The 25,436-nt window shown below is 40.7% G+C and overlaps 1 protein-coding gene across 2 annotated transcripts in view; it reads right to left on the reverse strand.

Moving 5' to 3' along the window:
* GTF2E1 (general transcription factor IIE subunit 1) overlaps window positions 1–25,436 on the reverse strand; it is a 46,053-nt gene that overhangs the window by 20,191 nt on the left and 426 nt on the right. Inside the window, exon 2 of one of the 2 annotated variants that reach the window (XM_085524728.1) lies at window positions 19,987–20,072. Coding sequence is in view for 1 of the 2 variants with exons in the window: in XM_015874652.3 (XP_015730138.1) it covers window positions 19,595–20,042 (448 nt within the window). In the remaining variant the exon portion in view is untranslated. Of the gene's footprint in view, window positions 1–19,594; window positions 20,073–25,436 lie in introns of both variants that reach the window. The other variant, XM_015874652.3, reaches the window with a different exon arrangement.

Here is a 25,436-nt window from a genome sequence, read left to right on the forward strand (position 1 = left end):
GAGAAGTGGTTAAGAAAGTAAATTCTATCCCACCTTATATTTCTCACAGTGCATACCTGTGGAAAACACAATGCTAAGGCAGATTGTACATGCCCAATAGCTCTAGATAATAAAGTATTTATTTAAAAGTATTTAACAAATCTTACTGAGTTAATTAGACAGACTGACAGCTTATTTAAGCAATCGCAATTCACTGTTGTCTTCCATTAAGAAACAATAATGTAAAGATACCTAAAAATGTACTCCCTATTTTATTTCTTACTTTGATTAAACAGAACGCCACATCTGCTCACTGCTACAGCACTTCATTAACCAGTTACCTCTGATGCTGTCCTTCAGCTCAGTGGGTTGACCCAGCTTTTGCTTAGTTTATTTTGTGAGGATACAAGGAATTCATGCTCGTGAAGTGTTTTCAGCACAGCAGGTCTCAAGTCCTTTCCTCTGACACAGACAGAAAACCCAAACCAGGCACGTCCATGCGTAATGTTTCATGCTATACATGTAGCTAGTATTCATAAAGGTTTTATAAACCTCTACACAGTTTTATTTCAGGTGTTCTGCAATTCCGGTGAGACAAAGGCAAGAAGAAAGTGATCAAATTTACTGTTGCTTTTTAGGAGGTAGGCATAGCATAGCAACATAAAAGAGCACAAGAACATATTAAAAACGAAACACTAAAAACGTTCCCGTTTTTCTTAAATAGCCTCCTCTCCACAGGAAGCTTCTCCTGTCTTTGGAGATATGTGCATCTCTGATAACTCACTTTACAGAGCTGCTTCTATCTTCTTCCCTCCCTTTTCCCAGGAGGGAGCAGTGGCTTTGCTGATCACGTGCCACAGCATCTCCTGATTAATTCTGATGGACAACCAGCAGCTAGCTGGCGCATCATCATCATCATCGCCCTAGGATGAGCAATAATCTACCTCGCCATCTGCTCACAAATACATCTTTAAGCAGCCATCACCCCCTCCAGTGCCACTTCCCCTGGAAGCGATGTGCTGTGAGGTGGTGACATGGGGGCGGGGGGAGCATCCTGCCCTGTGCCACTGAGAACAGTGGTGAATGGATACCACGTTGGTAGTGACAGGATCAGAGGAAGGAAAAAATGCTGCTTCTTCCCAGGGGCAGGCAATGCCTGATCCCTTCCAGTTGACAGCCCCAAAAGCCCCACTGTTCTTCAGGTCTTTCTTAGGTTTGATGAAGTTGAACAGCAGAAGCAGGGAGGGTGATGTATATGTATGATGAGCATACAGGTCCTTGCGTTTCTTGAGGCCTGTGCAGAATGCGAGAACAAACCTGTGAAGCCGTAAGGCAGTAAGTTGTTTTGAAACTGTAGGACAGCCCGCTGCCTTCACACCTACTTTCAAGTACAGCAGTGCAGCCCAGGAGGTGACAATCACAGTCTCACTGCAGCTATGTCACTGCTGAGAAGTGCTGATGCCACCAGCAAACCACAGGGAGACAACACATTTGGAAACTGATGTCATGTTGTCATACAGACTTAGAAACAAATCAGGTGGAGTCTAAGGTTTTGTGCAGTCGGTGAAACGAGCTATATATCTTTGATGTAGTGTCAGCAAGCTCTGATGATTACCCTACAGAAAATGAAGAACTGCTGAAAGCACTCCCTGTGATATGAGCAAGAACTGTCAAAATTCCAGTGACGATCACAAAGGGCAAAAAGAAAAGCTACGAGGAATGCAAGAAAGACTGGAATCATAAGAGGATTCAGAATCAGAGATGGAAGGGAGAATCAGGATGGAAGGGATCTTAGCAGGCCTCTAGTCCACCCCCTGGATCAAACCAGGGCCAGCTATGAGATGAACCAGGCTGCATGAGATTTTATTCAGTCATCCTGAAGACTTCTAAGGTTGGAAACCGAACAGTCTCTCTGGCCAACCTGCTGCACCCCCTGACCCTTCTCATGGGAAAAAAAGCTCCATCTCACATACAGCTGGAACCAATTTATACCCATTGCCTCTTGTATTCCTGTAGGTACTGCTGTGGAGAGCCTGGTTCCATTTTCCTGGTCATCTTCTGTAAGTGCTGAAAGAAACTGCCCTGCAAAACATCCTCATAAGCATAGCAGGCAAAAACACTGAAAATAAACTGATAATAAGGAAGATGCACACCTAAAAGATAGTCTCAACAACTAAGTATTAATAATAAGTTTCAGTGGAGATAGCCCTACTGAAGGTCTGCCAAGGTCCTTGGGACAGCTAATGAGGGGGGTACACATACGTAGGGAAAAAGCACTAATAAAACAAATGAAGAAATGTCTGCAATCCACATGAAATTTGGTAGAGACAGGTAGAAGGTACTGCCCTTAGGTTTTAAAAAGGAGAGTGAGCAGAAAGGGGAACTGTCAAGGCAACACGCTGCAAAAATCTCAGGCTTAAAATGAAGTACAGAATAAACAGGAATCAACTGTGCTGTGCTGCAAACAGTAAAAGAAAATCTGGTTGCTGTGTATGTTAATAACAACGTCATGCAAAGCATGAGACAATGGTATGTTACTCTGCTCCATTCTGCCCTATGACCACCTGTGGTGATAAAGAGACTGCAGCTTCAGATACTGTAGTGATTCCAAAGGAACAAAATAACAATTTAACACATATGCTTCATTAGGAAAAAAAAAGAACGGCGAAGACAGACTTGTTCAGTTTTATGACGGTCGTGAAAAGCAAGTTTAGGATATTTCACATGCTTTAGTAACAAAAATGGTGACAAACTGTTCTTCAGTTTCTGTAAGGAAATTTAGGTTATGGTATTAAGGCAGACAGAGGATAAGGAGCCCTGGGATATTGCCAGCCTTGGTGGTTCCATGTATCCTGCCTCACAACACCAGGGGCTATCTCCACTAGCCCTCCTCTCCAACTAAAAACAGCCCCCAACACATATTAAATTGAGTTATATGTTTTACTGACTGCTCTTTCCCTACTTTATCCCTATTTTTCTAACCAGAAACAAACGTAACATTTTAAAAGCCACAACAGACATAACATTGACAACCCAGTAAGAAAAATTCAAACAGAACTTCTCTCCCACTGCTGGCGGCTTTTAGACAAATAACAACTGTTAACAATAACTTCCCTTGGAAAAAAAAAATGGATTCTGTATCATTGTTCTGGTTCACAAATAAATGTTCTCTCACTAGTTTTAAATTATCTGCTCTGTCTTTTAATCCTCAGGTTTCTGGTTTTATCCTGTTTTTCACACTGTGCATTTCAGTCAATACCTTACCAAGGTTCAGAGCCTTCCTTACTGGAATCATAGCAAGCACATGAACTAGCACATTACACATGACTGATACAGACCATCTGCTAACCTGTTTAGCTCCAAGCCACAGCAATGCTTTTGACTTTAACACAGTATTTCGCACATGACTCAGCACCAAACATCTCATGATGCCTTTGTCCTGTTTCTCCAGCTTTCAACACGTACAGACTGAAAGGAGAAGAGCAGAGTATTGTAGGTTGATTCCTATGAGCAACTCTTGTTCACCCCATTCTCTTCTGCTGTTCCTAGCATGGTTTACTTAGGAGCTATGCAATAAGTCATGTATTTTCCTTTTGGTAGACAGAGTGGACTTGCTGATTGGAAAGTGGATTGGAAGAGAGCTTAATTCAGGTGGAATTTGATGAACTGATCATCACTTAAAAAATAAAATAGCTATTTTAGGGATGAAGGCAAAAACATACACATATAGAAGGTGACCAAAAGGGCCACCTAAAGGTGATCTAATATAAAGTTGAAAACATTGACCAGAATTTAAGCCAAGATGCTTTGGCTCTCAGTTTGCTAAAGCCATTTTCAAGATAGCAAAACACAGTGCAAAAGAGTAAAAAATAGTTTTATGCCAGCCACTGATAAAGTAGTAGGTCATTATTTTAATTATTTTATATATGTTGTGGGGTTCTTTCATTGAATGTACCTTTTTCTTAATAAAACTCAAACATCATTTCTGTACAACAGTTCCCCATCTCACCCGGATTGAACTGTTCCATACAAAAGAGAAGTTTAACTACATCAGACCATATGTGAGCTTGAATCTAACATGTGCCATTTTAATAGGTCCTCCAGAGTCTTAGAACAAAATTGGCAGGCTTTGTATTCATCTGGTACTTGTGGTAGCTGGGAAAGATTCTTCTCTTCTCACTGAACATAAGACATTTAAAAGGGAGGCATAAACATATAGGTTACTTCACTCAAGAAACAGCAGGGCTTCCTTTACTGGCAGCATCAAGAAAGAAGCTCTGCCACTGACCATTTCAGACTAGATCAGATGTCTGCCTTGGTACAGCCATGCTGGAGTTGGAAATGCCTCTCTCACAAAGTTACTGCCTTGGTAACAAGCTGTGAATGCCTGGTCTGCAACTGCCTGGATTGGAGAGTTAAATAACTTGCCCAGCACCAGTGCCCATGCTCAAGAGGAAATTCAGTTGTGTTATTGGAATATCTAAGGTCCTGCAATTGTATTTTAAAACCAAACCAGTACTTACTAACTTTAGCTTCCTTCCAAAGTCCTCAAAACAGTAGAAACATTAGGTGTGTTAGTTTCTTGAGCTGCCTTTTGTTCTTATTTTAGCAGCATTAACTAACAAACAGGGCCACCCTGCAACTGATAGTTTGCAGTAGTGGCAGATGAGAGGTTTTACAGCTTCAAACTATGACTTGAGGAAGAAAATGATGATATGTCTAGACATCCAGCTTTCTCTGAGGATGAGACTGACAGTCTCAACTCAGAGTCTCTTCTGAGCTTTGTCACCAAATGATATCCAGTTACAAATGCATCACACAATTTGGATGGATATGTATACTGACATAGGTGTGTTACTTCATAAACCCTCATTGTAACACTGTCAGTTATTCTCCTCAGACAATAACACTGACACAGTTATTTTTTTCTTTCATTTTGCTACTAATGCCAGCACATTTTAATGCTATACATGTAAATAGGTGTATCAGGCTTACATGGCAAGGTTTTAGTACAGGGAAGCTCCTGTGAGCAGAGTGCCACAGCTGCCCTGTACCAGATAAGAGCCAGCTCCCACTGGCTACCACAGGTGGCTGTAGTCTGAAGGAAGCTGCAGCCCCAGTTGCCCATGATGGAGCAAGCTGTTCCCTGTAGCACACTGGGGCACCACATGAAGCAGATGTCCATGCACAGCCATGGAGGAGTCCATGGTGCAGCAGTGGATGTGGCCTGAAGGAGGATGTGGCCGTAGAGAGCCCCCACTGGTCTGGGGGAGCTGCCACCTGTGGGGATGCATGTGGAGCAGTACCTGGAGAATGGAGCTCCATACTCATGGTATGGAGCCATGCTGGAGCAGTGCTTGGAGAGCTGCAACCTGTGGGAAGCCCACACAGAATCAGTTCAGGAAAGACAGCATTCCCTTGGAGGGACTCCACATGGACCAGGGGCAGAGGGCAACCACGGAGGAGTGGCAGAGAAAAAGCATTACGGACTGACTGCAGCCTCATTCCCCTGTTAGCAATAGGCAGTAAATTACGTTAATTTCCCTTGAGCTGCATCTATTTGCCAGTGACAGTAATTGGAGAGTGATCTCTCTATTCTTATTTCAACCTCTGAGCTTTCTTTTCATCATTTTTTCTCCCCCATTATGTTGAAGAGGGGGCACAGCATAGCTAAGTGTGAATTCCACTACAGTAGTGCAATGCAAAAAATTCACTAATACAGTACACAAGACTAAAGTAATTTGGAGAAAACCACATTATACTGGGCATCTTGAGAAGAAATGGCGTTTGCACATTGTGTTAGATGTGTGTTCACAGAAGAAATAAAACTGCATTTCTACCCTTACCATTTCTGGTTTCCTGCTGGTTGAGCATCCACTACTCGCTCTTTTCAAAGCCAGAAAGCTCCAGGACTTCCTTGTTTAGATTTTAAATGCCCATAAATGCAGTAACTGAATGTCTCTGACCTCCATGTCAGTAAGTTCCCCTCTCTGCTCTGCCTTGCCTCCTAGAATGTACACTTCTTTTTTAAACATAATAATAATAAGGATCCTGAGCACTTCACTGTTTTATCAGATATGCTCCTTTTTTTACAGGGCAAGGGCCAAAAAAATGTCTCTTCCCACTCAGGTGAAGGGTTCTTCCTCACTAACATGGCCCAAGATCCTCTCTCTGCATCAGCTTTTTCTTTTCTTTCAAAACAAAACTCCAACTTCTCTACATATTTGCAAATTAATTTTGCCTCCTTCACAACAATCTGGGGAATGCAGCAATTTGTTCTGGTTCCATGCGATCACACAGGGACCAAGGGATGTTTTGCCTTAGAGCTACAATTAAATGAGGCGAACAGAGAATTAAAACACAAACAAAACCCCAAACCATGTAACCTCGCTCTGCTGGCACCTGTACCAGCCACTTGCTGTGCTATGAAAAGCGGAGCTTTTAACTGGAAGCAGGCACAAAAGCAATCACTTGTAGCTGCTGCAGTCCCAACCCAGAACACTTCCAATTCTCCTTGGGCACAAGATGAAGAATAGCACTACAAAGTTAGTGGCATCCACTTCTGTATGCTCCAAGGTCTAATTCCAGCTAATTCATCACTTAAAAGTTGCAACAACCATCCCCATTTAATCCATTCATTGTCTGCCTGATGCACAGCACAAAAACATGACAATACAGATCAGAGGTGCAAGAGAAGCATCTCTCCATTACACAACAAAGCACTGAAGTACTTATACAGGATTTACATCAGGGTCAGCAAATGCCAGACAAAATGACTGCAGTGGAAGCAAGAAGAAAGTTTCAGTTTTCAGACAAAAGTAGTCAGCAAAAGATCAGAGTACTTTATTAAAACCTGTACAAGTCTTCTAAAGATGCCAAAACACTGCCTTACAAATAGAGTCTGATTTAAACCTTTAATAAGAAAATGCTTTGGATTCCCCCTGCTCAAGATCCTGACACCAGATGAGGGATGAGAAGTTCCTGCTGGAAGGGAAGGAAGCAAATCTGAAGCCACAGGAATACACAAGATTGATCTCCAAGCTTTTTTGATTGCTTACTTCATCTCTAACATCTTTTCAATAGGCACCAATGCAATTTAGAAACTTTTTACATGTACCACTGGACTAATACACAAGGGCTGCTCCAAATGTAATGTCTCCTATGCCATTATATTGGTCCACAATGTCAGAGGCAGATTTTGGCAGTAGAGGTTCAACTTTCCCACCAATATTCCATTACCTTTTGTTGCCATGTGACAGACAGCAGCAGAGGGGCAGTCTAATGAAGTCTAACATAGAAGTGCATATGAAGCAAAGGCATGGAACTGAATTCCTCCATGTGGAAAAAATGGCACCCACTGACACTGACACTTGCTGAACACTCATAGAGAACCAACAGTGGATGTGAGCACAGCGAGGCAGCGGTGGTGCAGTTCAACAGTGGTGACAGCAACACTGGGACATCTCCATTAGTGCAGATTTTGATGTGTGGCATGCAGGCTCTTGTTCATTCCTGGCTAAACACACGGCTAATGGTGGTGACTACACTGAAAGCCAGTGTCTTGTAGCTGGCTGTGAACGTGCTCTATCAAACAGTGTTACTGCGCTCTAGGTATCTGTTGTTTCCTTTGAAATACATGCACTACTTTCCACACAAACCACATATCACGTACAATGTAAAACTTAAGAATAGGAATTTCAATGGATGAAATGAAAACAAAATGAACATTCCAAGTTTATTAATAGAACAAAAAATATCTTCTTCATGCAGCCCAATAGATTTTTTTGCATATGGCCCACCTGCTGTACGTGGCTTCCTATCTTACTTCCTCTCCTAAAATGCACTACATACTCTCTTGCATGTATCTTGAGATAATGCAGAAAAAAAAACCCTATGATGGATGCAAGCCCAGCAACTGGCGTTCAGATCTGAGAAATGATGGAGAAAAATCTTGGGTTCATGGTTTATATCGTTAGCGACTACATTTCACGGCACTTGAAAACTGGAAGTTGGAGGCCAAAGCACAAAAGAGAATTCACTGGTATAGAGGGAACAGAGAACAGAGCATGATTATGAGTTATTACAGATAAAGAGTGAGCTCAGTCTTAAGTTTTGGATGTGCTGGAGGATAAGAGAAAAAATACTGACTGGGAAAAGTGAGGATGTTCAACAGCTTTGTACCCTCATTAAGAAACTGAGGAAATACGATCCAGATTAACTAATAACTAAATGATTGCATAACTGATGAAGAACAGCACTTTTAGACTAAAACATTGTTTCCTATGAGCCTGAGAGTGCATAACAAGAGTCTATCTTGGCTCACTTCTATTTCATACTTTCTATTAAAGACTTTGAAAGTAGAACAGGATATGCACATGCAGTGTTCTAATGAGACGGATTTGGAAGTCTGCAAGTCTTAGAATGCAAAAGTCTTTACAAACTACAGATACTGTCAGAAATCCACAAGATGATATTTACTGAAGTCCAAAGCATCACACCTGTCATATTATTCAACCATAACAGCATTTTTCCCTTCTATACTGCCTAAGAAAACTCACCATAAACCTTATAAAGCACCTTTAGATTGGCAGAATAAGGATGAAAACGGTGTCGTAACTTAATTCTTCAGACACTGCAATGTTGGAACACTTACATGGACCTACATAGACAAGATTAAAGCGAGTGTCTGTGCTCAACACTGTGCCACTAGTGACACTCTCTAACAGGAGAACTTCTGAACAAGATAACAGTTCTAAGCTCTAACTGCTATAACCTGAAAAGAAAAGGCACATAAAAATGTACTGAAGGATTTTGCATCACTGCCTACGGTAGTTCTTAAATGAAGAGACATTGCAAGTTGAAAAATAAAACAATGTTTTGACAATTAGAAATTGCATTTCATATCTGCATGCAAACACTGGCATTACATTATAGAAAGCTGTTTCATATAGCCTTCAAAAAAATAATCAGCAAATGCATATTTGAAATTATATCACATATTAAGATTCAAACAGCAATCTGAGATAAAACCTGCTTGTTAAAGGAATTCACAGGTGTTTCTAACACTGATATTCAGGTCTTACTACATGGAGAAGTTTACAGAGTTTTAATGCTCCTTTCCAAATTGATTATAAACAAACACACTGACATTAATTGCAAATCTCTCAGCTCTCACAGGGAGTTTCAAACAGAAGGCCTCTCATGTTAATTCCTTTTGCTTTCTGTTCCCTTAAGTACATACTCACACTTGGTACCACGAACGCTTCATTCTCTAGTTAAATATAAAAGCACAAAGATGAATTTTTACAACAGTGCTGAAGATCAGCAGAGGCTCAGTGGTATTTCTAAGGCATGGCTTCTATTTGTGTGGGATCTAGAGCTTCCAAGTTACACAAAACCAGAAACCAGCAAAAAATAACTCAGTAGGAAAAATTCTGCTTGTACAGCTGTTGGTCTAACCAGAGAAATCAAGCAACTATACAGAGAAGGTGATTATATTGCCCTTTCAGAGAGAAGGTGGAAACCCTAATAAGTCATAAAGCCAAGAAAATATGTGGTAGAAGGGCGAACTCTGGAGCTCATTGCCAGTGTATCAACCTGCAAGCTTCCACTGTGGTATCTAAATGACAATCATTATTTAGGAGGATCCCCTAAATCCCCAGTTGCATACTGATGTGAACATAGGTAAGGTTTATTCTCAGCCTACATCTGCTCTGGTTCCATAACAGAAGCTGTTTATGCTGGTGACAGTCTAAACCAAGGGCAGTCACATCAACACAAGGCAGCAAATCCATAACACCGCAACAACCAAACGTGTTGCAGATTGATGTGATTAGGATTTCATTTCGGAGGCTAATATTAAACTACTGTGGAGCAGAGTGGCCTTCATCCCTTGAAAGCAGCAAGTTCCTATCTGCTTTCTGCTTTGAGCTGCAGACAGATAAAGATGAACCACTAAGTCACTTACCTGCAGCAAGACCCTTTAACTAATGAGAAGGACAGGGCGCTGTTGAACACTCCTCAGCAGACACATTCCTGTGCAGTCATCTGATGTTCAGTTACAACACTATGTAATAGACCTTCTCAAGTTAAATACTTTACAGCTCCCAAAAGAATCAAGCCAAACACATTACCAGCTTAAAGTCTTCCATAATTTTTAGCTTACATATAGCATCAAAAATAGCATGTGAACATAACTTCCTTTCTCTCCTCTTTTTTTCCATTTTTTAGCTTCACTGCAATATTTTATTTACATACATACCAGACAATTTAAATAGAACTGCTGCTGACTTCTCATACAAAAACAGGGATCCTTTTAAAATTGATGTAATCCATTCCCAAGAAGAAATGCCATTTATTCCTAAGGTGTTCACAAAGCAGGCAGAACCATTCAGCCAGCCACCTCTCCATTTCAGCGGTGAAGCATCACAAATCACCTAAGCCATTGTCTTTTACGGTCAAGCTATAACCTTGTCCTCAACTCACTGCAATAGCGGGTGTGCTGCTTCTCAGGCCTGAGGGCTGACAAGCAAACACCTTCTGAATCAGTTTCACCAGCTGAGTGCAATTATTATGGAAATGAAAAAGCAGGTCTCACTTCTGAGTATAACTTACTGCATTTGGGAGAAGCTGCTGATCAACCCTTTGAACTTAAAACTGTGGTATTCAAATACATATTCCCACAAACACAAACACAAGAGTTCAGTCTTGCAGAAAAGTAGTTATCTTCTTGTCAATAGGAGTGAGTTCAAAAGATTCTTTTCAGTCTGAACACAGCTGGGTCACTCAGATTCAGACCAACAGCAAAGGTAATAGCGGAAAGATGCTCTGCCTTAGCCCCACATGAAGGCACAACCAAGAAATATATTAGATGCGTTTGATTCCTCAGGAACAAGCAGGAGACTAAGAATAAAACCATAAAACAGCTTTGGAGTACTGCTAAGAGGAAAAAATTCTTCCATTACATGATCTCAGATCGGCTTTATTACAGCTATTTTGTATTACTGAGCTTTCACCCATTCTGCCAAGGCAGATGCCCATTTCCTTCCGCATCCGAGATTTCCTTTAATCACTCAAGACAGGATGCTGCGCTCTGACAAAATGCCTTTCCTGGCCATCCCTGGTGTGGGGAATTAAAAGACTCGCCAACCCTTTTGAAATGCAAATCTTCACCAAATAGGTTTCATGCTTCTTGTTACCGTTGGCTCTCCCTAAAGTGCACGTTCAGTGGAACACTGAATGGAGGACGGATTGCTTATCTTCTAAAATGAATACAGTCTTGCACTTACCACCCCCTAATCTCTGTCGTATTTTTCTTCCCTCCTTCCCAAATCTCACATTTTTCAGGCAAAAGAGCTTCTGCTATCTTCAGGTGACAATAAAGCTCGAACCTCCAGCACTAACTCTCTTATCTGAATAGCCAGTATGGCTACACAGAATTTTCCCCCTCAAATATTAACTATTTCTGTCAGCTGCTGACACCTTAACAGTAAACATTACTGAGAGAAAAGTTCTTCCTCTACACCTCATAGAGCGCCTGGGAAAACAATGTAATTAGAAAGCATTCTAATTAGAATGAGGAAAACCAATAACCTAGAAAGGGACAAGAGAAAAGAAGATACTGAACCACCTTTGACAGGTCCAGGGAGCAAATGAGTGTCTGTATGAAAACTCTAAACACAGTTTTGTTCTTTATGTTCAATTTCAACCTTACGGCTGTGGGGGATGATGTAGACTAAAGGGTAATTACTTTCAATAGCAAACTACGAGCATGATGACAAAGTTCTCCAAAGTAAAAGCCCATATGCTGCAAGATATTCGCCTGGAGTCACTACTGAGAGCTATATTGAATCACCACTATGTTTAAAGCTAGACTGAAAATTGCAGTGAGAAATGGGTATTTATGAGCATATTCATCAATACAAGTCTTGCCTTCTATTTGGCTTTATTTTGTAATGGGACTCAAGGGTTGGGGGGAAAGCAAAAAGGAAGCAATGAATACAAAGCAGTCAGCCACTCTTTGGAAAACCCAATTTCCAGACCCAAAACATTATCAAAAGTAGAAGGAACTTCCCATAAAAATATAACTCAATATTGCTTATAACTTGAGATTGATGTTGGTAACTTCAGCCCCACAGTTAAGAATCAAGGCTAATCGAGCTGGGAGATAAACAGTGCTCATTCTTGCAAATGAAAGAAAGCAGATTTTGTAAGCTGGTAGGACACATGTGGATTGTAACTGCCAGAAGTATATGTTTAGCATGCATGGAAATGGCATTACTGCCAATTATCAGGCATTTCATTAGAACACAGTGTCACCTGGCATGCTACTGCAAGGAACGTCAATCTCACAATCATCAGCTGCTTTGAAAATTGGCTCAAGGAAGCCATAATATCATTGGCAACCCTGCTGCACAATTGATCAGATCACTATAGAAACCCCATGTTTTTCGCTCATTCATACAACTGATATTTCGTGGTAGGCAGAAAACGAGTCTGAACTGACATGATAACAGAAAGAACTGATTGAATGTTGCCAGAGGGGTTGTCATTAATTTTTCAGAGAGTGTAACAGATTAGTGGAAGAGGGTATTTTCCAGGCTCACAGATGAAGGTTCAAACACTCATCCTCAAGCACAGAACTGAGTGGCAAGAGGGACCAACTCTGACCTTTTGAAGTAGAAGAAGCAAAAAATACTTCCCTTCCCTCCAAAAAAAACCCCAAACAAACACATCTCCCTCCCAAAACCAACAAGACTATCTGAAAGCACTTTACCAGACTAACAGAAGGACTCTCCTCCCTCCCCTCAAGGGCAAGGGATTTCATTCTTCTGCGGCATCAAAGCTTTTCCTTCAGTTATTCTCCAGTTCAGACGTTGAAACAAAGGATCAAAGAACAGACTGTCACTTCACTGTACATACTGGAAGTTATATCCTGAAAAGTCATTTTCCTTTAACACGAATGAACCGAACTTGGAAGCAAAATGCAAGACGCTACATATTGCTGTCAACAGAAGATCTACCTTTCATTGGAAAAAAATTAAAAGAAGGGAGATTATAAGGCTCTTCTTACGTCTCCAGACTGAAAACAAGTCGGTCAGAATTATTCTAACCATGGAACTGGCTTCAGGAAATCACTTTCATTTGTCTCCTAATATTTGTGTGGAGCTTAGTAATGGTTTTGTCAAGTCAGAAATGCTCAGGAGTCACCCAGTCCTTCTTTGCTCTTCCACTTCACTATCTAGAAAGTGCAAATAGTGCAAGATATTTTCCATCCCATGAAAAAAGCTGATGAAAATAATCCCAGCATTTTTTCTTTGACTTTTTTCCCCTTCGATTCTACTGTAGCATCATCACCCCTGTTTCTGAGAGGCTTAAAGAGACTTTCTAATACTAGCTTTTAAACCATTAAAAATAGTTCTTTTAAAGTATTTTCTGGTCTCACATTTACCTTCCATTAAAGATTTCCCTAAGACCATTTACCTACTCAACCTGTACATTGTAGACTTTGGACCACTTGGTATTATCTAGAGAAGCTCTATCACTTACTCTTCTCAGTATGCTGGAAGAAGCACTGTCCCACAGGCAACAGGATTCCAAATGTGCACCTAATCTGACTTACAAGCAGAAGCCCATGACTATAATGATGATACTTTGCAGACGGTATTGCTGAGCACGCAGTATAAAAAGAACAGAAAGATATCAGAGTAAAAGACAGGAATGGTGCAGTCCAGCTTTCAGGATATCAATGCAAACGCTTTTGCAGTGTTCACAGATCTAGAGATCTTATTGTTATCTATTTCAATTTGCAAAGCCCAAATAAAAGTTAAGGAGATAACCCGTACTTGAGGGACAAATATTGCCTGCGCTTCTAATAATAAGATGTCCTTTGCAGACAAGAATTCTATCAATACTGTAAGTAAAGGTTTGCATTTATCAGACTAGAAAAAAAATACAAGTAGAAGCACGCCAGCCAGAGAACAATTTGGAGTACAGAGAAAGGACCAGCCTGCACTTCACAGGCAACAGCGCTGAGTTCTGGATTTTGTCTTGAAAGAGGCCTTTACAATCCTAGAGTCACCAACGTTATTGTCACCTATTTCTCTATCAAGTTGAATAATCCAGGGTTAGACAAAATGGTGCCTTTCAGAAAGAACATCCAGCTTGAACTCATTCACCTCAGGTTACAGATAGAACCTACATATTCCTTGTAAGGTTTTCTGAAGAGCATTCTTACTTTAATAAAAACATGCATTAATTTTGATGTTTTTCTTCAGTTTTTCCTTCCCTGTAGCTCCAGGCCTTATCACACAGGAGCAGAGCAAAGCTGACAGGAGCATTCTTGCAGCTTTTGCCAGAAATCTGGATAGGAACAATGAATCTAAGTAGAGTACGGACCGTTTCCTTCTGGTGGCGTGTGCCAAAAGCTTTGTGTGGCACAGCAGACAGAAAAAAAGGTGCCTGTAAAGTCAAGAAAAATCACACTGATGGGATTGCAAACATTTGGAAAACTAACAACAAAGAGAATGAAAGAAAAATCACAGAATTTAAAGTTGCTCAAAACTGAATTGCTCTGAATCCTTCTTTTTTTTTCAGGGAAAGTTTCTGGTCTGCCAATTCACACAGAGACTTTTTAAGTCCTGCTTTTGGCTGGTAAGGCTGTCAGCCGTTGTAGTAGGAGTATCATATAACACACAGGCAGCTGTATATGGTAGACAAAGCTACCTAGAATGTCTATTCTGATAAATCGTTCGGTGTAAAGGACAAGAATCAACAGCAAAAGGAACAAATCAGAGAGAATATATAGTATGAATACACAGAATGAAGAGCTCAACGTGATTTTTTTCTAATGCCCAAAAGGGAGAGAAATCAAAGAGATGTACCAAAGATGGATGGGAGAGCTCCAGAAGAAAAGGCAAGGCAAAGAAAAACAAGTAGAAGAGGGAGTGTAGGAAAAACAACAAAATAGATGAGACGGGCTCTGAAGTCATTTGAATTGGATGAGGAAGATTTGAAGAACTCGCCTGAGTAAGTAGAAATCCAGAACATTAAGAGAAGACAGTTGCGTTCTAATAGCTCGCTTAGGATGAAATGAGGAACTGAGCGCCCAGAAGAAAAGGCTCCAGAAATCCATACACAAGATAAGGCAGAAATCAAAGACTGGTCAAATTTCTAACCTTAATAACAGGGCCCAAGTCATGTAAAAGCCCAGCTGAATAAATGATGCCTGAATGTAATATAAGATGCCTTGTGCCAGGTACAGAAAACCAGCATCTGAACATATTTGTGTACTTCATAACAGGAATGCACGTAATGACTGACTGTAAAAGAAGAAGGGGAGGTTGAAGTTCAAGGTGTTGCTTCCCCTTCTAGAAAACCAATACAGCCACCTTTAACTATTCTTCCCAAAATACATTTCCTAACAGCACACCTAATAAGCCTCATGAACAGCATGCTACTATTACAGCACATCTCCAAGAGCAGTCAAATTGTAAGAGCTATTCATCAAACGAGGACCAAACGGTGGGAGGGCAAGGTGGATATAAGCTGCTCCAACACCTAGTAACAAAAGACTTTAGTCATTACAACCACAATTAAGAACATCCCTAATCCATGTTACCCACTTACCTTCTATCCTCTTATTTCCATTATTATTCACATCTTACCTAACCAAACGTTATGATGGACACAAGACATGGATGTAGGTAAGAGACAACTACAAGTACATTTACTGTTAACATCATCATTGTATTTTAGAATAAGAGAAGTGAAAGAAAACAGGCCTGTATAAAAATTAGATTGCAAACATAGAAGAGAGCAGAAAAATTACTTTATTTTGCATTTATTTTCTTTCAAAAAATCAAATTTATTTGCTACCCTGGTAGATATGCTGACACAGTTTGTTATTTAGAATGCATATGGAAATCGTGGGCTTAATACTAGCCAGTGTAATGCACTGCAGGATCTAGCTTCTCTCACTCCTTCACTTCAGCCCCACTCTCCCAATTGCAGTTTCTAGTCACATCATTTCTTTCAAATTGACCTTGAGTTTGACAGGCAAATCCAACACTAGTCTAGATTTACAAATATGATTAGAGTTTGAGAACAGGATACATCAGAGACATTCCCCAACCAGACCCACTTAATCATGCTACAGAACACATATCCACGAAAATAATTTCCATTTTTATGACGTTCAACAAATCAACCAACCTAAGCCAGGATGCATAGAGAAAAGAAGACAGCTCCCTCTACTGGGTGAGATAATGCAGCTCTTGGGTCCACCTCACCCTACAGAGAACATACTGGCACATATGTAAGCCTCTGAGCTTTACATACATACACATATATATGTATAAATACGTGTATATATATATATATATATATATATATAATTTTTTTTTAAGCCAATCCACAAATTCCTATTTAATTGCTTAGACTGCTCTATAATTCCAGGAATTATAAGCTTCCATAGTTTCTACTGTTAAAACCACAGGAAAAAGCAATCTACCCAAAGGTCTGTGGAAGTAACATCTCATCTGAAGGTGAAACACCTGAAAAACCAGACTCCCTTATGTCAGTGTTCAATGAAAGCCCAGTCTGGAAGCAGACAGTTCAGCAGCGTTATTCACAGTATGCATTTAACACCTGACTTTTCTTACTGTTATTCAATTAAACCTCTTCTTGTGCAGCTCTGCCTCAAGAGACAGTCCTTACCTTGTTTAAGGGAATGGCTGTAGCTTTCTGCCTGCATGAAGCTTCATCACAATGGCAACGGCAGACAATTGCTAGCATGTGTGCAGAACAAAGCGATGAAAGATCAGAGCACAGGTCAGACAGCAGACGACAGCACAAAGGTAAAGCGATCAGTTTTCAAGTGTTTATAACAGGATCTCTTTGGAAGACTACAGTCTTTTTCCTTTCTCAGTCAGTTCATGTGAAACAAGGCTCAAAGACAGACTTTATTTGTGTTTTTCTTCCTGTAGTTCTCAAAACATTGAAAGTGGGTAAGAACTGTCAGCACTGCGTAGCAAGCCAGACTGCAGCAACTCCTATCAAAAGCACAGTCAGGTCAATAGGCAGAATGCAGACCTGAAACCTCATGAATTCAAGTTCTTTCAACATGTTTTCTGTTGCAATTTGCTGAGTGAAACAAGTGTGATCTTGCATGCACAAAAAGACTCTCTCCTGCAGGACTCTAGGATATTCACCTCAGTATTCAAAAGCCTGAACAGATAACTGCAACTTTTAAACCATCATTGCAAACCTCTACAGCAACACTGTAGGGAGCCTGCTTTGGCAGGGGGGTTGGACTCGATGATCTCTAGAGGTCTCTTCCAACCCCTACAATTCTGAGACTGTACAAATCTACCTTCAAAAAGCCTGCAGCTTATCCAAATGAAAGCTCTTAGTATGGTTTCTATTGTTCTTATTAATTCTCCAAGTGCAGTCGGAATGGTAAGGTAAAACTTATGTTGCATTGCTTGTATCATTTGACCTAGAAGGTTAAAAATGCTCAAAGCTTTTAACTTTGAGTTCCAAGAAAGCAAAGGGGAAGACAAGAAAACGACAGCCAGAGGTTCTGGAACAAGATTATTCCCAACATCTAGGCACAAAGAAGATACAATTCCAACAGAGGTAAAGGATGCTGGCAACATGACAAGGGAAAACACTGCCTTCTGTATGTCCTTTTACCTGAAAGGAAAAAAAAAAAACCTACCAAAAAACAGTCTGATCCATGTTCACGGAGTATAATAAACCAACTTCTGCCCCTTGTTCAAGGCACATTACAGGTAGGTTTCTTTTCCATTGTTTTCACAAGATTTAATTAAGTTTTCACCCAGGCTTCTTAGACATGGAGAACCTTTTAGTTCAGACACTTAAACACTATGATGACAAAAGCATATTTGGTGTCAGCTCAAAAGTATTTTCCAAGTAATATTGAACAGTGAGCAAAGCATCAGAACACGTCTCCGTATCCCTTTGTCACTATCATTCAGTTGTCTTGGCAAACACTTTCCCAGCCTTCAAACAATGATAACCACAACTTGTATTGAAATAAATAAACACCTCAGTTTCATTCCAAAATTATCCACAAAAGGAGTAAAACAGATGCAGAGCAAGAGGGCCTGTAGTCTACATGAAACAGACATTGGATGAAGCTGGAAGGCTGACAGAGACGCTGCAGTTACAACCTTGTGATTGTGACAGAATGATCACAAGCACAGACAGACACTGAAAACCTTCTTCCCATCGCTGATAAGGAAGGAGAAAAGTGAGAGCCTCTTCTTCTAGTCCTACTTCCATTCTAGAACAATTGGTTAGTTTGCATTTGATTTTTTTTAACCAGAAAAGAAGAAAGAAGCAGAAGGAAAGTCAAGAAATCTAAACAGTCTCCAGTTCTGTATGACCAGGATGCTGAAGAAGCAGATAACATAACAAGACGCCTTTTAACAGCAAATTGCCATTAAGTATAGTTACTAGCAGAGAAGATGCTTTCCATGCTCTGCCTGCTTCACAGACCTCTTTGGCCCTGCATTTTGATTCACAATATTTTATCAACACAGCTGCTGTTCAGGAGCAGCTCAGGTCAACCATGACTGAAATACCCAGGGCTTTCAGCTGCCCTTCAGCTCTTGTGCTGCCAGGAGTTTTAATGAGTGGGAGAGGTGCATGCACAGCACTGATAAGACATCCTTGAAAAAGGGTGGCTATTCACTGTACAATAAAACCTGGTCCCCCTGCATGCCTTGTTCAGAGCTCTCTCTGGGAGCTCTTTTCTGTTCTTTTCTGATATGGAATTCCAGAGGACAAGGAATGCATGTGGATAACACAGATCTCAGTTACAAAGCAACCATTTTCACCTTAATAATGCACACAGGGCAAAGAATTCAAATGAAAAGAATAAAAAGTAAGGATGGTTCAGAGGGTGCAGGCCTGATGTCCAACCTCTGCTGCCTGCCTTCACCTCAAAATAATCCCAGATTAGAGAGGCAAAATGGGATCTCATCAGGCACAGGTGTTCTTCTCTCACCTGCACAGATTCAGACTCAAAGCATTTGGACTGCGCCAGCAGTGACACCTTGCAATGACTGATTTTATATGCATGAGACAGATACACATCTCCACTGAGACACAGACTTGAAAAAAAAGGTTGTTTATTTCCAACCACAGACAAGTCTGTAATTAATTCCTTTTAACTTTTGTGAGAATGTTTTACACTAGGGAAACTAGGTCATGCAGTATAATGAAATGGCTAGAAGAAAATTAAACAGTAATAGTTTACTCCCTGCACACCCATATCTACATGATAAATTTTCTGCATATAAAACTCAGCAATTTATACGTCCTCACTGCAAACAAGAAGTCATACAGTTTAATGGCAAGATCAGGTCATATCAAAAGCCACCAAAAAGGACAGACTGCCTTTTCATTCCTGAATTTGATTGGGATGAGACCTCCATTTCTCCACTTCTTATCACTCAAGTATATCGATCTACAAGCATTTTACCACAATTACTACTTGCCTGTATTGATAACATAAGAACTACCCTATCCATTACCAAAACTACCACCTTTCTTTAACACCCAGCACTGCTACCCATACTACTCTTACCTGCCCTGGGGTCAAACAGCTGTTTGGCCTCCAAGTCTGTGAAAGTACTGAAGCAAATGGGGCATTTAAAGGAGGCTCGATTGGTGGAGTCTCTCTCATCTGTCTCGATCCTCCTCCGCATGTGATCCAGCTTGTACTTCACCACATTCACCAGCAGGCGGTAGTTGATGAAGTAGTAGTTATGACGGGTGGTTTTACCATCTGCAGCCGTCTCTACCCTCATTCTGCATTTGATGAACTTGTCACCCTTGAGGGTGTTGAGGACAGACCGCAGCTGCTTCCTATCAAATTTAAGGAGCTCTAACATGTCCTCTTCCTTCACACAGGGGTTTCGGATGAGAATGTCCAGGGCCAAAGCGTGTTCAATGCCATAGAAACCACGCACAACATACTTGGCAAGGCGCTTGAGAGCTGCAGGGACCTCAGTGAGGACGTCTGGGTCAGTCATAGCAGCTTCAGATCTTGACCTTCATGTACACTGGAACAAAACAAATCAAAGGATATTTAACTTCTGAAGTCAGAAATCTTACTTTTCATGCATCTTTCCTACAGCTAGGAAAAGGATGTGGCATTTTCCCTCCTTAAATGTTAATGATGTCAGTGCAACAATCACAGAATTAGGAAGTGGTACCTCAAGCTCATAACAAAATGGTGGAAAGCAGGAGCACGCAAATTGCTACCTTAACATTCAGCCAGTTGCAGTTCTACTCAGAGCTGGAATAAGAAAGCTGCCTTGAATCTGAGCTCCAGCAGACAGCTTCCTCAGTGATGAAACTTAGCTTGGTAGAAGCAGAAGAAAGCTACCAGACAGGCCTTAAGACAGCCCTCAAAAGTGGATGTAACAAGTGGCAGTAACAAAAGGAAGCAACTCTTCATATGGCACAGGACAAAGGTTTACTATCATTTCACAAGGTTTTGCATGTTTTCCCTCCACTATTTCAAGCCTATCTCTAGTCTATAAAAGAATTTCCCTCCACTCAATGCATGTATACATGGAAGGTTCACGAGTATTATATACATACTTAGGAAACACGCGAGGGTTTGTACTTCCAATTAACATCCAATAAACCTTTGGCTGGTCTATAAGAGCCTTTATTCTGCTTTAGGGTACGGAGAACCATTTCTGAAGCAAAAGGTTCCTCCAAGTCAAACAAAACAAAACAAACAAACAAAAATACCACATCTGCAGTTTGTTCTTCATTGCTCAGTAATTTTTATCTGTGAGCTAATGTCAAAAATAATTCAATTCTGCCCATCTCACTCAGAAATTGTCAGATTTTTCCCACACTGAGCACGTACCTCCCCAGCACTCAAGTCTTAAATAGAGAAAAGTGGGGAAAAAACAGCAGAAGGAGGGATCTGGATGGGTGTCTTGTTTTTTTCCCATCGTTATCATAAAACCCATAATATCCTTTTTAACAAGCAGTATTTTTACAGTATTTCTCTGTACTCCCCACACTAATACACCCCCTGAAATGATCAAGCTCGATATGTTTACCCCCCAGCTGATGACTCACTTCCATCAGGTGAGACTGCTCAATGATTTGTTATCACTTAGCACAGTAACCCACTTGGATTTTATCTTTCATACAGAAAATGCTTCCCCCTCAAAAACCTCAAACACCGTTACTCATTGAAGCTTTACTTCTCTTTAACCTTCCTCTGCAGCTGAGGTTCATTCCTCTTAAGGGTTACAGCCAGCACAACTACAAAGCAAATCTGCCTTGCACTGCGGGTTTGTTGGTTTTGTCTCCTGAATACAAAAGACATTCTTATTCTTTTCTTTTAAAACACTTCCCTGCCTCAGCTATCTCTTCCTCTGTCTTTAGGCCAAATATTATACACGGTGCCCAAATTGAAAGGAACCGAACAAAATCTGTTGTCTGTTTGTTGGCAGGCAGAAGTGCTTACAGAAAACAGTGCCTGGATGTCCAGCTCCAACTTCCCTTCAAGGAGATTTAATTATGTTTATCCCAGCATGAATTAGCCATGAAGCGAATACTTCTCAAGTCAGCCTTCTGCACGCCTCATGCATAATGGCTGCAGCCTCACAAAGGGCATTTTCAATGAAGCTTTACGTTAAACTGGGTAAAGATAAAAAGCGTTAGCAATAAAGGATGGCTCAGTATGAATTAAGCACAACAGCACTGAAAACTTATGCATAAAGAAGCCAGAGTCCATGTGAATACAGTTACAGGACATTGTTCCTGAAAGTCTCTTTCATTCCGTTCCTATTTTCAACAACTTCACAATCCCTTAGAGCTAAACCTTGGTTTCGACTGAATCCGTCAGCAACATTTAGACACCATAAAGCTGTGTCAATGCAGAATCCAGCCAGGAGCTTTATTTATTCAAGCTGAATAACTCTACTTACTCAGAGTTTAGGCACAGTGTAGCACTAGTAAGACTGACCTAAAGTCATACCTGGCAACACAGAAGTAATTTAAAAAGACAAACTTTGGAAGTCGAGACATTTCTAATCGTTGATCCCAGAAACAAACAAATAAATCTCTATGAATGTTGAGATTCTAAGCAAGCACATCTCACTGTGGATATCATAGTATCATCATAGTATCATAGTCTCGTGCGGGTTGGAAGGGACATTAGAGATCATCGATGGCACCTGAGAGCTGATGGAAAGCATTTTCTCTGCACCAATCTCATTGATTAGACAGCTGCAGAATCCTGCAGACATTTTCCAAACAAACCTAAGGCACAATTTCCTGAATTATGCCTTATAAGCTTATATTCAGACCTACAAGGCACTAATAAAAACAACCCTTCTGTAAGAGTACGGGCTTTTAACTACTGCTGAGAACCATGGGAGAGATTTAATCAATTATCTTAGTGTTGTGTGCTAAGATTCAAACCTCTCCATCAAGCAGCGCCAGGAGTTACTGGAGCTCGTAGTCACATCCAGATCCCCTTTATCCTCACACTATAGCAGGCATATCTTGCATGTAACACTGGTTTTCTTCCAGGCACAGATACATGGAAATACAAGCATTCTGAAAACACCACAAACCACTCTTTCCTATCAAACTTCCCTTCGAGAAGCTGAGCCTTTGGATGATAAAAAACAAGACTAGTGTCAGCTTTAAGGAAAAAAATAAAGAAAGCCAAAGAGCATCCTAGTCAAGAACAGAATCTAGCATGGTTTCTCTAGGAGAAGCTGACATCTTGCCACCCAACCACAAACAGACCCAGGCTGCAACACGAGCCCAACTCCTTGCTATCTCTCATTAGCCAGGACAGGATCCATCTCACAAACAGTAACCCAATACCACAAGAATATCGTTTGAAAAAAGGATTTTACCATCGAGTTCTTAAGCAGTGACTTTACCTCCCATCGAAGCACTGAAGTCAAATTACATGGACAAAGAAATATGATAACATCTCCTAACAAGGTTTTAATGGACGTGCATCTGTTTCATAATAACATCTGTAACATCCTTAATGTAACTTCAACTTCACCATTAACTTTCCCTGTTCACTTTCTGTCTTTCTTGTACTCACGTTTGAAGTTTTACAGAGTCCTTCACCTTTAAATGTGACTAAGTACGACATGCTTTTAAAAGCCCCTATGCACCATGTCTCCATCCAGCGGTCACCTGCCAACTTCAAATCTAGCTTTCTAATATCTAACTCTAATAAAATGAATATTTGTTCTCCAGAAGATGGAGTCACCATTCCCGGATGTGTTTGAAAACCATTTGGATGTGGTGCTCAGGAACACGATTTAGTGGAGGGTTGATAGTTAGGGTAGTACGGTTAGCTTGTGGTTGGACTTGCTGATCTTTAAGGTCTTTTCCAACCTGAGTAATTCTATGGCGGGTTTGAGCCAACAGGAATAATTCTGAACCTTCCTAACTACAAAGAAGGGAGGCACAAAATGGGAATGGGAAAACTTGTCACCAAAACTTCAAATGTATGCACAAAGGAACTTTGGTCACTGTCTCAAGTTTTGCCAGGGGAGGTTTAGGTTGGGCATCAGGAAGGTTTTCTTCACAGAGAAGGTGGGTGGGAAGGTATTGGAAGAGGCTGCCAGGGAAGTAGTAGAGTCCCTCTCTCTGGAGGCACTTAAGAAGCATGTGGACATAACACTAAGGGATGTGCTTTAGCAATGGGACTTGATCGGTCAGAATAATGTCTGGAACATCTTTTACAACCAGAATGATTTTACGATTTAAAAATGACACGAGATCACAATCTGTGCAACGTACCCCTGTTATCTAGAACTGCCTTTAGAGCACATCATTTGCAAAACCAAAAAGCCTTTTAACACTTCATCAAAAGCCTACTGAATTCTTTTCCCTGTAAACTGCAGGAACACTGCCTGTACCTTGACATGAAGTCATTCACTTTCTTTGCAAGACCTACCTCTCCTGAAGTATTACAGCAGAAAATTAAAAAAGAAAAAGAAAAAAAAAAGTGTCTGCTATCACTAAAATTATATCTTCTTTTTGGTATTCCTTAAACAGAAACCAAGTGGCCAAGGGTACCTTTTTCTTCTTCTTAAAGCTCACTTGTTTTAATTGAAAACTACACTCCTGCACAAAGAAAGGCTGGAAAGCCCAGCTGAAAACATGATGTTTTCACCTAATCTCCTCAGTAAAAATATATGGAACTTCACCCAAGGCAACAAAGACTGTGCAAGCAGAAGCTTGAGAATTACATTCTGAGCCTGCACTCGCCATCACATTCATGTTTTAACCTCACATAATTTTAGCAGGACATCAATGAATTTAAGGACTACTTATGTGCATGTACGTATGCAAACATATATTAGAAGTACATCAAACGCATAATAGCATTAATCAACTGTTCAGTTGTAGATGTAGGGGAAAAAAAGTGGAGCATACTATTTACTGAAGGTGAAACTTAGTGTCTACAATGGTGAAGATACAGTTTCCTGTTAAAGCTTAATTATTCCCTCATACAGAAAGTGTGGCTGGTTAAACTCCGGACTGGACTGAAGCAATAATTTTCTTTCATATCCTTAACTGAAAAGATTAAGATCTGTCTCACCAAGACAGATTACATAAATGATAGGTCTGACTTTCAGGTATTCAGAAAAGTAGCAATAAAGTATATGAAGGTATTAGGCTCAGAAAAGTCTATCAGGATGTGGTAAATAAAATGTGTGTATAAGCAAGTGAGCAGTAAGTAAAACTCCCTTCGTTCCTTATTCCTTCTTCCTTATTTTTATTGGCCTTCTTCCAAGCACGTGGCCCTGCCTTCTCATGTGTCAGCTCTGGCACTCGTGGTACTTTTCTGTGCATCAATTTAATTCACTAAAGGCAGAAAAAAGGCCTTCCCCTCCCCCAGTGGTTTAATCAATCAAACCTGCTCATGGCTGTAGAGCCAAAAAGGAGAGGATGCCAGCGCAAGGAAGAAATGCAACTCAACTTTTTGCAGCTGACAGATCATAAATCACCTATACTTCATTAAATTGCACCCTAACAGTGCGCTGCTGGACACCCTATTCCTAACGCTGATCTTCCTTCTTTGTTCTGAGCCAACTGTGATGATACAGGATTGAGAGTGTCTCATCACTGTGAGATGAGACACTCATCAGCTCCTCTACGAAGCATCAACCTCATGAATTAAGATGGAAACTACTGCACACAGAGAAAACAGCCAGTGAAGCGGATGGCAGCAGAGCCCAGGCTCATGGACTAGTTAACACCTGCACAACAGGGAGGTTAAGCACATGCCTTTTGGTAGCAGCACCTTGCTGACTCAAGGCACCAAGCTCGTTTGGCTGTAAACTGGATGTTTTACTACACAACATCCAAGGCCCCAACCCCACACGAGGAGCTGGGCCGGCCTCCTACAACAA

This window comes from Coturnix japonica, chromosome 1 (genome assembly GCF_054131305.1).
Source record: "Coturnix japonica strain WE chromosome 1, WE-NBRP24, whole genome shotgun sequence".
Taxonomy (NCBI): Eukaryota; Metazoa; Chordata; class Aves; order Galliformes; family Phasianidae; genus Coturnix; species Coturnix japonica.